Below are 13011 nucleotides of genomic sequence, written 5' to 3' on the forward strand. Positions count from 1 at the left end.
CAGTAATGGGTATGATTTTAAATGTAGTTAGGTACAGCATTTCTTAACATACTTAAGTAAAAGTAAAATTACAGATTTTGAAAACTTTTTTAATAAGTAGAAGTTTAATTCCATTTGTGTTCACGATTTTCTTACCCTCTCCTCACAGCACATCATCCAAACAGCGGAAGAACGTCATCAGTTGTGTCACTGTCCATGACTCCCCCGACTCCGACTCCAGCAATAACAGCCCCTACGCTGTAGAATCCCGAACCAACGGCCCCAATGCTAACAACTATGACTCTAAGGGCGCAGTGCTGGATGACTACAATAACGGAAATCCCCGGACCATCATCATCCCTCCCCTGAAGAGCCAGACCAGTGAGACCCTAAGCGCGTGTGAGCGACTTGTGCCTGGTGAGATGTAAACTTTTCTGCAAAAGCCTACCATTTAAATTTAGTTTTACATGGATTCTATATCAGTCTACACGAGTATGCTGATAGCTTTCTATTTCCTGTATGCATACATTTTTCACATTACTAGATATGACTTTTGAAATATATCTTTGATCATTACAGACACCATGAACCACCAGAATCCTGCCTACAAGTTTAAAACCTCCAATGGAGGCCTGTCAGCCAACAATCACTCTTCAGGGGGTGTTCCTGGAGGCGGAGTATATCGGCAGCAACGTTCCGGGCCACACCCTTTCCAGCAACAACCGCTCAATCTCAGCCAGGTGTGGATGTGTTTAAGTATAAACTTTCAGGTTTGCACATTGATATATGGACGTGCATTCGTGTCAGATGGATATTTCGTTAGCTGCGTGCGCTGATGTAAAGTGTCGAGCTAAAAAAAAAAAAACCTGTGCAAATAGTATGATGAGCTAAACAAAATAAAAAACAAGATAAATTACGCTGCATGTTCTTTTGCAGGCTCAGCAGCACATGGCGATAGAGAGAAATGGAGGGCCCAGGAGACAGCAAGCCTATATCACACCCACAATGGCTGCTCAGGCTCCATATTCCTTTCACCACAACAGTCCTTCCCACAGCGCAAACGTGCACCCCCACCTAGCTGCCACTCATTTATCTGGCCAACCCCACCTTTACACGTACACCGCCCCCGCTGCCCTGGGATCCACTGGCACCGTGGCACATCTGGTGGCATCACAAGGTTCAGCGCACCATGCGGTCCAACACGCTGGCTACCCACCGAGCATTGTGCACCAGGTTCCTGTCAGCATGGGCCACCGTGTGCTGCCATCCCCAACGCTGCACCACGGCCAGTACCAGCCCCAGTTTGCCCACCAAACATACATCAGCGCCTCGCCCGCCTCCACTGTCTACACTGGATACCCTTTGAGCCCCACCAAGATGAACCAATACCCGTATCTCTAGACCCGAAAACACTGGAGCTGAAATCCAACGCTGCTTCCCATCCTCTCCCCACTAAAGACAAAGAGTCAGTAAAACATGCCTGAGCTTAACAGACCCCAAAACCTTTTCCGGTCCAAGTCACGCTTAAACTTGAAGACAGTAAAGACGATGATGTACAAACAAAGAATACTATCGGAGGCAAGGAATGAGTTTGAAAGGAGTTTTCTCTCTTTTTTGCATATGAGTTTGGTTTTCTTTTTTTTTTTTTAAAGGGCCAGTCCTGTTTTTTTTTTTTTTTTTTTTTTCCGATATTTGCAATATGAAAATCGTATATGTATTTGCATTGAATTTCTTTTCAAGCATGGTCATGTCTGTTGGCATTTTGGGAGAGACTGGGAGTTTTATTAGCCCATTTGTTGATTTGTTTTGTTTTGTTCTTTTCATTTTCTTTCACTGACTGTTGAGCTGAGGTCACATGGTGGATCTGAACGTTATACATAAGGTGAAATACGGATATCTGCTGCTCTACAAAGAAAAAAAATATAACGATGGCCTTGAACTGTCTTAACCATTTCCAAGGGGTGCTGCACGCACAGTACTCCCCCGTCCTCTCCTATCAACAGCCGGAGGAGTCTTTTGGAAATATAAGGAAAAAAAGACAAAAGACTTTCTAGTGTATTTATAGAATTTTTTTTCTCTCTTTTTGTGTTTTACATTTAGAAAAGAAAATAAGTTTTGTCATACAGTAGGACATTTAGGCCCCCCCCCCCACCACCACCACCTTTTTTTTAGAATGTAGCAAACTTCACATGCTAATTTTATGAAGAATTTTTCTTTTTAATGCCAATAGAATTTTTTTTTCCTATTTCCTCCTCTTTAAATGTGATTGCACAACGTTGTTGTAATAACATTAGCATGTATAACATAATAGTCTGTGCACGTGTGTGCTGCTGTTGGCCCTGTGCGTGGAACACCTTCCTCTGCACCTTTGTGCGATATATTCCTCCACGGTCTTAGGTTTGAATCATCGTTCCCTCGTAGTGCCTTACACATATTACAACCGTTTACTTGGCTGGAAAACCTTTTTAGAACCAACAGGAACTAGTTTGAACGTTGGCTTCTGGGTTGGACATCTTTTGTCTGAGATGTTTTGTGTTTAACTTCCGGGTGTAAGCATAGTCCTAAATGTAATGAACTAGGTTATTATTATTCACACACCTCCATTTCGTACAACAGTGCTTTTTGTTTCAGCATGCATGAGCTTATTTAACATTTAGACCAAGATACTTTCTTGGAGTAATGAACCAAAGTTGTCATTTCGGTGAAGATTAGTAACATTTTGTTACTGTATGATGTATAGTATGTTTTATTGTATAGCGTAGCTGTTTGTCTTAGGAACCTATTCAGTGGCACTGAGCTTTGTGTTTGTTTTGTTGTCACGCGTGATTGATGTAAAATGGTGGAAGCGAAGCACTACACGTGATTCATTTGAAAACCTGTGCTAATGCATTCGCTTGATGGTCATAAAACTGAGCTTAAGGTCAAAGTGTATTATTTGCTGATGATGTCCAGTTGCTGCACATCAGGGAGGGTTTTCTGGACAGGGGTCAGAAGAGCAGGAGTGTGTTTGAGGAGTGAACGGTGTTTGAGCGGCCCCCAGTAAGCCCAGTGCAGAAACGATGTTGAAACAGTAAACATGTGTGGGAGAGCGAGTGGGTCGAGGTAGGGACAGGACCGATTAAGGTGCTAAAAGATGGCACTGGATGGATTTTCGGATGGGATTTGAAGGGAGGAGTGAGCGAGACTAAATTCCACATCTTTAATGAGAAAAGCATGTTGGCTTTGAGCATGTCGGTAGGACAGGGAAGAATCTGCACGACTTGAGGCACCGCATGAAAACACACTGCCTTCTGATCCGAAGGGTTGTCGGGGAGATCTGTGCTGGTTTTTGTGTGCTTTGAAGGCTGCGGTTCTCAGCAGGAACCCAAAGCCGGTCACAGTAGGGATTGCGTTGCAGACATTTGTTGTTGCTCTTTGTCGTAATTAACGGAAGATCTTGTGCTGGATCGGCCTTTAAGAGAAACGGATAGCTGATATGGGGAAAAAAGTGTGGGCCAACCTTGATTTTTTTATTTATTTTTTATTTTTTGTTAAAGTCGGCTTGTGTTTTCACCAGTGATTTGATGAGTGATTTGACATGATGACGAGGGCTCATGCATGTGATTTTCTGAGCGCATCCGATTCTCCTCTCTCATGCCAATGCCATTTAAAGTGGTTTTACCTTGGTTATAGTTCTTTTATTACCAGACTATGCTACAAATAGACACATTTAGGCTCGTTTTTATTTTTACGATTGGTGGGCAATATGGTGGTTAATATGTAATCATGCTAAATATTCTTAGGGGCATCTAGTAATCAAAAGTGTTGGTTTTGGTTGGAACACCTTTAACCCAAATACTTTTGTAATTCATGAGCTTATTTGGTTTTATTTTAGTCGAGTTTTATTAATTTCGATCTGAATGATGCAAGTTGTTTAGGTCCTTATACGAGCTCGCTGGCCCAAGGACATTGAGACAAAGAGGTTCCTGTCTTATTAAAAATACATCTAACATTCCATATTAGAAAGCGTTGTCTTGTCTGTAGTCTCCGGTCCTGTCTTTGTGTAGGTTTGCCTTTCTGAGCACAAGGCAGCTCAGCATTTCACACTTGTAGTTCTTCCCACCAAAGAAATCCTGTGTGTGGATGAGGCACAGAATTGTCCATCAGAGTAGCTGAGATGACTGACAGACAAAGAAATGTTCAACCCTACAACATATCATGATTATACATAATTCATGCAATATCACCATTAGCCCAGCTGTGCATGCTGTCCCAAGCAACTCAGTGCTTTTTTGTTTGAATTTCCATTTTGTAAATTGTTTCAATATTGGATTACTATTAGAACGTAATGCCACTTAAGTTTCTTGTATACATTTTAATTACAAGTACTTCAGCTTTACTAATGTGAAGTGAGTATGTGAATCATTCTAACAAAAATAAAGCAGTACTCCATAGTGACCCGAATGAGATACCAATTAGGGTCACTAGCACAAAATGAATGTACAAAGTGAGATTAAAACATCTCATATCTATCTATATATAAAAAAAATAATAATTTGTTGATCGAAACAGTGCCATCTTTTTACTGTAAATGTTAAATTTTCCTAGAAAAAAAAGGATGCAATATGTCTCGTTAAATCAACTTGGTTAACATTAACATCCACAAAAAATTTTATTCACATTTTTTTTTTAATTTAAACTAAAATAAGATAAGCTGTAAAGCCTTTGATTTGACGGGTGCAGGACAGATCCAGATCTAGTAATCGCACTGTTACCAAAATGTCTGAAAAGCAACCATCTTTTATATATGTAACAATTTCCAAAAAAAAAAAAAAGGGTTTTTAACTATGAACTATGGTCGCCTCCTGGAAATTCATCCACGTGTCAAAACACTGCCTTTCAAACTATGAACTCGAAGCTTTAAGCAACTAAAATTGACTCCTTTTTGTCCTTTCTTTCTTTCTTTTTTTTTTTTTTTTTTTTTCTCTCCATAGTAATTCAGTCTGTAAAAGTCCTCGGTTTTCCCTTCAGTTCGGAAGACATTTTCAGCACCAGATGTCCTCCTAGCTAACTCTTTGAAGCGTTTTTTTTTTTCCTGACAAGAGAAAATGTTGTTGATTACCCTGAATAATTGAATCAAATAGAGGAGCGCTTTGTGAAGCACACACTGTTGAACAACATCGGAGCTGACAGGTGTTTTATCGCTTCCTTTCATTGACACAGTGACATCACTTTAAAAATATTAAAGCCATCCTGATAAGTGTTTCGATTTTTTCTTTTCATGGTGTGGGTTTAAACAGAATGATCACGGGTTCATTGATGTAGTCCATAATCTGCATGTGCAAAAGTGCTAAGAGGCCAAAATATAGAAATGGCCAAGTATTCTCCATACTTTTTTAGAACCAAAACGAAAAAAGAGTCAGTAATTGAAACCCTGTTAAAGCTCTAATGTATGGGGTCTTGTTTTTAAAAGTCAAGTAAACACATGAACAGACTTAACCCTTTCTGAACACCTCTTAAAAAGATCTTGCATTACTTAATGCAAGGGTAAAGGTGTACTAGCGACAGTATACCCTGTTCTCCATGTAGAAGGTGCTGCAGACGCACTTGATCAAACACCAATCTGTCAGATTCAAACCTGACTAAACGACAATTCATCACAAGTCACCACAGTAATTTGTTATGTAGCTGTGATGCACTGTAGCCGTTAGTGCAGCTACTGATTATATGAACTTTTTTCTACTTGCACAGCAACAAGAAACATGTTAAAATGTAAACGAAATATTTTTCTATAACCTCTCAAGACCTAAGAAAGCGTCGCACCCTGACCCTGACTTTTGTGTCTGTTGCTGTAGGGTTTCTCAATAGTGTTTCTCATTAGCTGTTGTCCAAGCTATGGTGTGCTGCAGTATTTTTCCAAGTATGTTTTTTTGTTCATGTTTTCTTCTTTTTTTTAATTTAGCTTTCTTTATTCGGAGATTTTGAAGAAGTGTGAAGTCGCATTATTTCAATCTGTTAATGTAGCGCTATGTGTACCCTGTACCTTAGACTAATATTATTGAGTATGTTATGAGAATGGATATTTTACTGGCTTTATAGAATGTTCAAATCGAATCTAATAATGATAAGAAGAATGATTTTTAACTCCACAAAAAAACGTTGAGTAGTTGCTAACTAAAGCGCTTGTGTTACCATTACGATGTTGTGTGCTTCTCTTAATTTTCGTTGTAGAAAAATTTGAGTGAGTTTATATTAGGCTTCGACAACTAACGATAGCAGTGTAAATTTTATGGAGGATTTTAACAAAACATCTGGGTTATAGAAGAATATAGTTATTTTAATTGTTCTATTTACTAACTGTAGGGTGAGAAGGGGCTCGCATTGTGGTGAACTATGTTATAGCTTGTTATTCACTGTTACTTTTGATCATTTTTTCGGTCTCCAAGGTGAATCGAGTTAATAATGAGAATTTGTATGCTCACATATGCATATTGTATATGTGTAGAATTGTAATCACACTTTGTCTTGGATTTACATTAAACTGTCACAGCATTAATCTGCTCATCTCATGATAGTTTCTTGCTTCACTTTTATATCTTATCTGACTTCTATCCACTGTATAACTATTTTATGCCTTATTACATTCAGACACAAAAGTTCCTATAGGTAATACGTGTTATTGATTTCCGCAGGTTTGAAACGCTCTGCTATTGAGAATTACGCAACTAGCTAAAAATTGTTCTTGCCTTGCTGTTACAAACATATAACAATATAGACTTAGCTATAAATATGATCATTGAGTAATGTTTTTAACATATTTATGTGTTTCCAGCAAAACAAAAAAATGACAGATTTTTCTGTGCAGCAGTTTAGGTTAATTTTAAGGTGAATAAGTTACTATAAATACGAATTTTCTTTCACTGAATCATTCTGGCTGCTAGATAGTTGACAGCCACAAGCTCCTTCACATCTTTCCAAATTCCCGAATGACACTAAAGCTCTCCGTAAAGGTTTCGCGGGCACATGAGGGGAGGTGCATTGTTCTACTGAGCAGAGTTGCATGCACAAACATGATCTGCATGAAGGATCATCAGAGAAAAACCTTACCTGCAACCTCATCACAAATGTTCATCTCTGAAATATTTAGAACAACATCTAGAGCCAGAGGTATTTTTAAAATCTAATGAATAAAAATATTATTTGGTCACACTAAAAAGGAAATAAAGAAAAAAAAAAACAGCATTGTCGAAAAGAATGGTTTAGAAAGACATTGGGTAAAACATATCTTAAAGTCCACCACAAACTATTTCTAGAAAGTCATTTGGAATGGCCTTCACAGTTATACATCATTTAAAATTACGTAGAGATCTTTAAACATACTGTACATAGAAGATGAGACAACATGAGATGATCTGGTAGCCTAGTAGTGGGCTCAGTGGTCCAGCCCCTAATTACAAAAAGGAACGCTTTTCTTCCATCACAAATATTCAATTAATTTGTGGAAAGGATGGGTGCATGCTTGAGTCTGTGCAACACTACAAGGTCACGTGATCTATTTACAATTTGACTTTGGGCAATAATGAAATATTATGCCAATAGAGATCCTGAGGAATATCCTGTCCACTGTGCTTTGATATGATGAAATATGATTCACCACATACACGTTTACAGTAGATCAAGAGATAAAGAGCCTTATGATTTGTTCATTTTAAGAATTGTGCAATGCACGCCTACGGGTATAGGAGGCTTTTTGATTCAGCTCTTGCATTATGGAGTGCTTTCTGAATTGCTAGACTGCAGTCATTAGTTAGTCAGCGGGACAAAACCGACAGACATACGCAACCTGGCTTGGGGTTTCAAATCTGTTCATCCATTTGGGACCACACATCTGTCTCCGGTGCCCTGTGATGAACTGGTATCCCGTCCAACATGTGCTCTGTGACTCTGGGACAGACTCCAGTCTCATTGCAATCTTGGGCAAAGGATTAATGGATGGATAGATGGATGGATGGATAGATAGATGGATGGATAGATGGATAAAAATGAATGAATGAATGAATTAGGTGTTTGCACTTCTCTACCTATAATTATGCTTAAATTGAGCGTCCTATATGCATGAATAAAATTCATAACTTGAATTCAAGTCAGCGAAATCCTTTGCAATCCATTTCATCATAGTGAGAATAAATAAATTATGCCCTTTCATTAACATATAATATATGTTGCCCTTACCTCCATCACCAAAAGGGGGCGATGTGAGCTAATATATTATGTGTCTATTTTCCTACATAGTCCCATGTAGTAGAAATGACACCGCTCTCTCAATTCTTAACTTGCAAAATGTTTTATTTCACTAATCCTTTCTCTTGTCGCCTGTCTAGACAATTCAACACCCTACAAAACTCATTTAGGTGCTTTATCTTGTCCGGGAAACTATCACCTAACATCGGCGTTGCCGTGAAACCACAGACGCCAGAAGGAAAGTCAACCTAACCTTGTTTTTGATGGACAGCTCTCACAGCCAATAAAAACCAAGCTCTTTGGACTACATGCCCAAATAAGGACAAAGTTGAGGCGGGGTTAGTATTGCGCCGTGTATGAGTGGCTCTATTGGAGGAGGGAAGGATGCTTTGTCGGCGCAGAGGAATCAGGCACCTAATCCATGAAAAATAGCCCGTTATGTCTGGATGTCATGGGGAAAAAAACTTTTGTTTGCACCTGATTTGCAATTGGGTATAAAATTTTACATGAACTAGGCGCCTTTAAGGTAAGGCTCGTGTGATTTAATCCTAGGCTTTACAGTGTGTGTGTGTGTGTGTGGCAGTTAGCGAAATTTCCTTTTGCACAAAGCTAGCATGCATGCATGCAATTAATGTGAGCTAGCACGAATACATGCACAAGTTTTATTTTATGTTGGTCAGTACCGACAATACCTAGTTTATCTGGGGTCACGTGACAAGACAATATACTCCCGTGATTATTGCTGTCAGGGTCTCGAGCACTTTTTTTTATAGCTTTGCACTAAATAGTAAGCTTATGTGGTGTTGTTATTGCTCACAAATTTAGACAGATGCCCAGATTTCTTATGTAGTTGCACAACAAATGTTGCATGAATAAGAAGAATGGCTCAGAGCTCCTTAATACGGAGGTTCATGCAATATTCAGCTCCTGATTCTGACCTGTAGCCTGGGTGTAGCATCACATTGGTTCGGGGTGTGATTTCCTGATCGACGCGATTTGGGGGTTTAATGAAAATGCTGAGTGTTTCTTTTTTTCTTTTTTCTGTTTTGTAGCGGAAAAGAGAAACAAAAGACCGCGCGCGCACACCTACACCCGAGACTCAGGATTCTCCATTCAGCGCCGCTCGCGCGCTTTGTTGGGGCGTGCATTCTTTTTTTTCCTTTTTTTTTTTGCGTGTGTGCTTATTTATTGATTTTTTTTGCAGCAGATTTTCCTCGTGCACGGTGCACCAACGCTTCTTCTCCAATCGCCTGAAAAAAACATGAGTGGGTCTGAATGGAGGCTGTGACGCGTGCAGCTGCTCTGACGGCGCAGAGCCGACGATGGCGCGTGCTCTCTCTGTGCTTGATAACGCTGGTCTCCATGGCGATCTCAGATCTCCCAGCTCAAGGTAAGTTGCATTTTGGATAAAGACGTGTGACCGCTTTGCACTGAAACTGCAGCAGCAATGATGTCAAAAAGAAAAAAAAAATAACCCCCCCCCCATACTCCGAAACACATTCAACATGTTCATGCTGCAAGAACTGGTGCTGTATTTTGCAGAAGTTAGGCGTGCAATGACGTCATCGTTGGACATTGTTACCCCAGTGACAGTAGCATTAAATAGATTAGGGCATTAGGCATTATTAGCATAGATTTGGTCTCAAAAGTAAAGTAAGTAGGAGTTTTTGAGGTATTTTTGCTTGACTCAGCCTAGTCTCAATTCCCACAATTGGTCTTGAAGTTCCCACACGCTTTCTCTTCTATTTCCTCAAAGCCCCACCCCTTTCTTCACCCATGTTCCCTAAGCCCCACCCACATTTTTGAAGCTACATACATGCCATTTTAAACATAATAAGTACAGACAGCAAAAATGCTGGCCTCAAGGTTTAAAGAAGTTGTGTTGAGTTATGCCAGAGTCTTGGCTAGGCTAGGTAGTGATGTCTGAGATGAATCTTTAAAAACCAAACGTGTTCGAGCAGAGTGTACAGATACGCAAACTGAACGGACTGAAAGTCTAAAGCACTGTTCACTTTAGCTAGAGATGAAGCAGGGTTAATTCGTTAATTCTAAGGATTACTATTTAATGTTTCTTTCTGTCAGGTGTTTCCTTTTCTGCTGGGGCTTTGTCTCTGGACGACACTGTGGAGCTTTATTCTGAGGGTCGTTCTCACTGCCGAGAGGGTTTGGGGGGTGACGTTAAGATTAATAACCTCATGATGAAAATTAGGAGCTGTGCCTAAGTGCAGTCTAAGTGCAGATCGTTTCTTGGTTTCCCAGTAGGAATTGTTTTTGTATCATTGTAGACTTTTTAATGCTTCCTCCTTCCTGTTAAGGCGCTTGCTTTATGGGTACTTTGCGATTGTCGTAGAAAACCTGATACCCGTATAACATCTGTAAATTCTCTTAATTATTCTAATCTAATGGAATCTATTTGAAGTCTAATCTAAGTTAGGCAAACGTACATGTTTTTCGGAACAATGGCTTCTATTTTATCGAGTGTACTCTATTCCTTTTGTTGTCATCTGTTTGACAGGATTAAATGATATACCCTGGTAATAGTGATGTTTTATTAAGTTGGGAAGAGTTTGGCAGGATAAGACAAGCCATCTGCTCTCACTTTCAAAACATGTCAGATTCAATGCCATATGTCTGCCTCTCTGTTCTTTTATTAAGTGACTGACTGAACTTTTATGGATGAATTTGTTATTGGCCGCGGTTTAAAGAAGTCGTTCAGCTTGTGGTGCGCTCTTTGTTGCCTTCTACTTTGCAGCACACCCTCATCCTTAACGGGTCGGAATAGTTTGTGGTAGTTGGCAGATACCATGTGCAGGTTTTTGACAGATCTTGACGTTTGCATGTTTTGCAGGTAAAGCAGGTCCATCGCAAAATCATATTGTCTCAATTCACGGCAGGGGTCAGAGATTTGACGCTAAGTGTTACCATATGCAAATCCATCTCCCAAGGTCAAAACACAGTCTAAGTAGGTCAAAATCATAAAGGAAAGCAGCTCATAATTAGAATGCAACATATGCAGCATTGTGCAAAGAAAAGCTATAAATGTACAAATACTTTAACTAGATACAGGCAGTACAAACAATATTCAGATGCAGATGCTGATGGAAACAATAGAATAATTGGAATTACTCTGTTGAAATGTTGATTAGTTTACAGTAAAAGCAGGTCCTGCAGAACAATAAATGGCCAAAAGTTTGTACATCTCATTTCATATTTAGTCCCCATTTCCCACTGTTCTGGCAAAGGTGTTCCACTCGTTTTTAGAGTGTGCTTATGGAGATTTGTGCTCATTCAGCAACAGTGGTTTCAATAAACTCATGTAGGATGAGGAGGTCTGGAGTGCGCTCAGTGTTACCGTTCAGCTCAGAGATGGTAAGTAGGATTATGGTTAGAGCTCTATAGCAGGCCACTCAAGATCTTTGACTTCAACCCGTATAAACCATATGTTCATGGAGCTGGCTGTGCTCACAGGAGCATTGTAATGCTGGTCTTCTAGTTAAAATGAGAGAAAATGTTATGCTACCACATCCAAAGACATCTGATACAATTGCAAGCCTCGTAATTTGGGGAAGAACGACATATAGCAGGTGTCCTAATATTTTTGTCCAGTATTTTACAGTATTTTACTTTAAAAAAATATATATATTTATGTTCCTGAATGTAGCTTGAACATCAGAAAGTTACAGGGTTACATCGGGCTGTTACACTGGAAACTCCTTCCAAAAAACAAAACAAAAAATAAGCTCACAAAGAATCTTATTAACAATTTGCTGTGTTAATTGGTACTATCCAAACAAGTACATAATAAAACAAGCAAGTTAATATACACCTGTGATTCACCTTTCGGCTGAAACGGCAGTCAGAACTGCAGTTATAAATTCTAGAATCGATACTTTCTGACCAATCAGAAAAGTGAAATCAAGAGCAGCATGGTGTTATTATATTTATTACCTAAAGTGCCTTATGATTTACTGTAAGCCTCAAGCTGAGCAGTTGAAGGTTAAGTGTCTTGCTTAAGGGTCTGACAGTAGCTGGGGTTTCAGTTTGTGCTATTTTAAACAGAGTTGGTGTGGAACCATTTGCAAAGAGTGTTTCCTACAAGCTGCTTCTTTAAAATGCAGAGATGGTGTGATCTTTGCATTTATTTGCAGGAGTATGCGAAAGATCTGTTAAAAACAGATCTATAAGGGAACATTTAAAATCGTTACCACAAAGAGATCCAAAGGAATCCATGAAATACGTCAAAATACGCCCCACATTAACGATTCAATTAAGCGGTTAAACCCACAACCTTTTAACAATTTCTGTGCGAATATAAACAGCATTCTGGTTAGGTTCAACTTTTTGATGTTGAAGTTCCTATGAATGATTTGTGTGATGTACGGATTGGATTGTGTGTGTGTGTGTGTGTGTGTGTGTGTGTGTGTGTGTGTGTGTGTGTGTGTGTGTGTGTTTTATACCCTTCAATTTATCAACTTCGAATGTGGCCCGATTCTATCGTGTCTGAGCTTAAAATACAGCTGGTGCCTGCAAAAGTAGTAGTTTTGTTAAACTGTGGAAAATTGTACTTTATTTTGAGATTTCAATTCAGACAACACTACATATTATTAAAGAAAATCAACCCTGTGGCTTTAGTATGTTATAGGATTTACGTCTATTTTTGCTGGAATGCCTTGGGTTCATTCGTCTCTTTAGAGAAAGCAATACAAAGTTCTTCTGACTGAGTATGGACTGGGGAAGTGTGCGAATTATTATGTACCTAATAATAACTGACAGAGGTATCAGAGGTCATGCGCTCCTATCAGAGTTCAAGTT

General features: G+C 39.3%; 3 protein-coding genes across 12 annotated transcripts in view; 2 read left to right on the plus strand and 1 right to left on the minus strand.

Moving 5' to 3' along the window:
• hipk2 (homeodomain interacting protein kinase 2) overlaps nt 1-6514 on the plus strand; it is a 92622-nt gene extending 86108 nt beyond the window's left edge. For all 4 annotated transcript variants that reach the window (XM_083551884.1, XM_083551883.1, XM_083551882.1 and 1 more), the window contains exons 13-15: nt 149-396; nt 559-719; nt 916-6514. In XM_083551884.1, coding sequence (XP_083408010.1) covers nt 149-396; nt 559-719; nt 916-1380 — 874 coding nt within the window. In that variant the 3' untranslated portion in view covers nt 1381-6514. The remainder of the gene's footprint in view (nt 1-148; nt 397-558; nt 720-915) is intronic.
• Nucleotides 1-13011, minus strand: part of LOC310731884 (uncharacterized protein) — a 421718-nt gene that overhangs the window by 291332 nt on the left and 117375 nt on the right. The window lies entirely within an intron of this gene.
• LOC310731868 (UPF0606 protein KIAA1549) overlaps nt 8311-13011 on the plus strand; it is a 54413-nt gene continuing 49712 nt past the window's right edge. The window contains exons 1-2 of one of the 7 annotated variants that reach the window (XM_083551874.1): nt 8311-8725; nt 9404-9589. In XM_083551874.1, the coding sequence (XP_083408000.1) occupies nt 9475-9589 (115 nt within the window). In that variant the 5' untranslated portion in view covers nt 8311-8725; nt 9404-9474. Of the gene's footprint in view, nt 8726-9251; nt 9590-13011 lie in introns of all 7 variants that reach the window. The other 6 variants (XM_083551875.1, XM_083551878.1, XM_083551876.1 and 3 more) reach the window with 6 other exon arrangements.

Source organism: Silurus aristotelis, assembly GCF_946808225.1.
Source record: "Silurus aristotelis genome assembly, chromosome: 10".
Lineage (NCBI taxonomy): Eukaryota > Metazoa > Chordata > Actinopteri > Siluriformes > Siluridae > Silurus > Silurus aristotelis.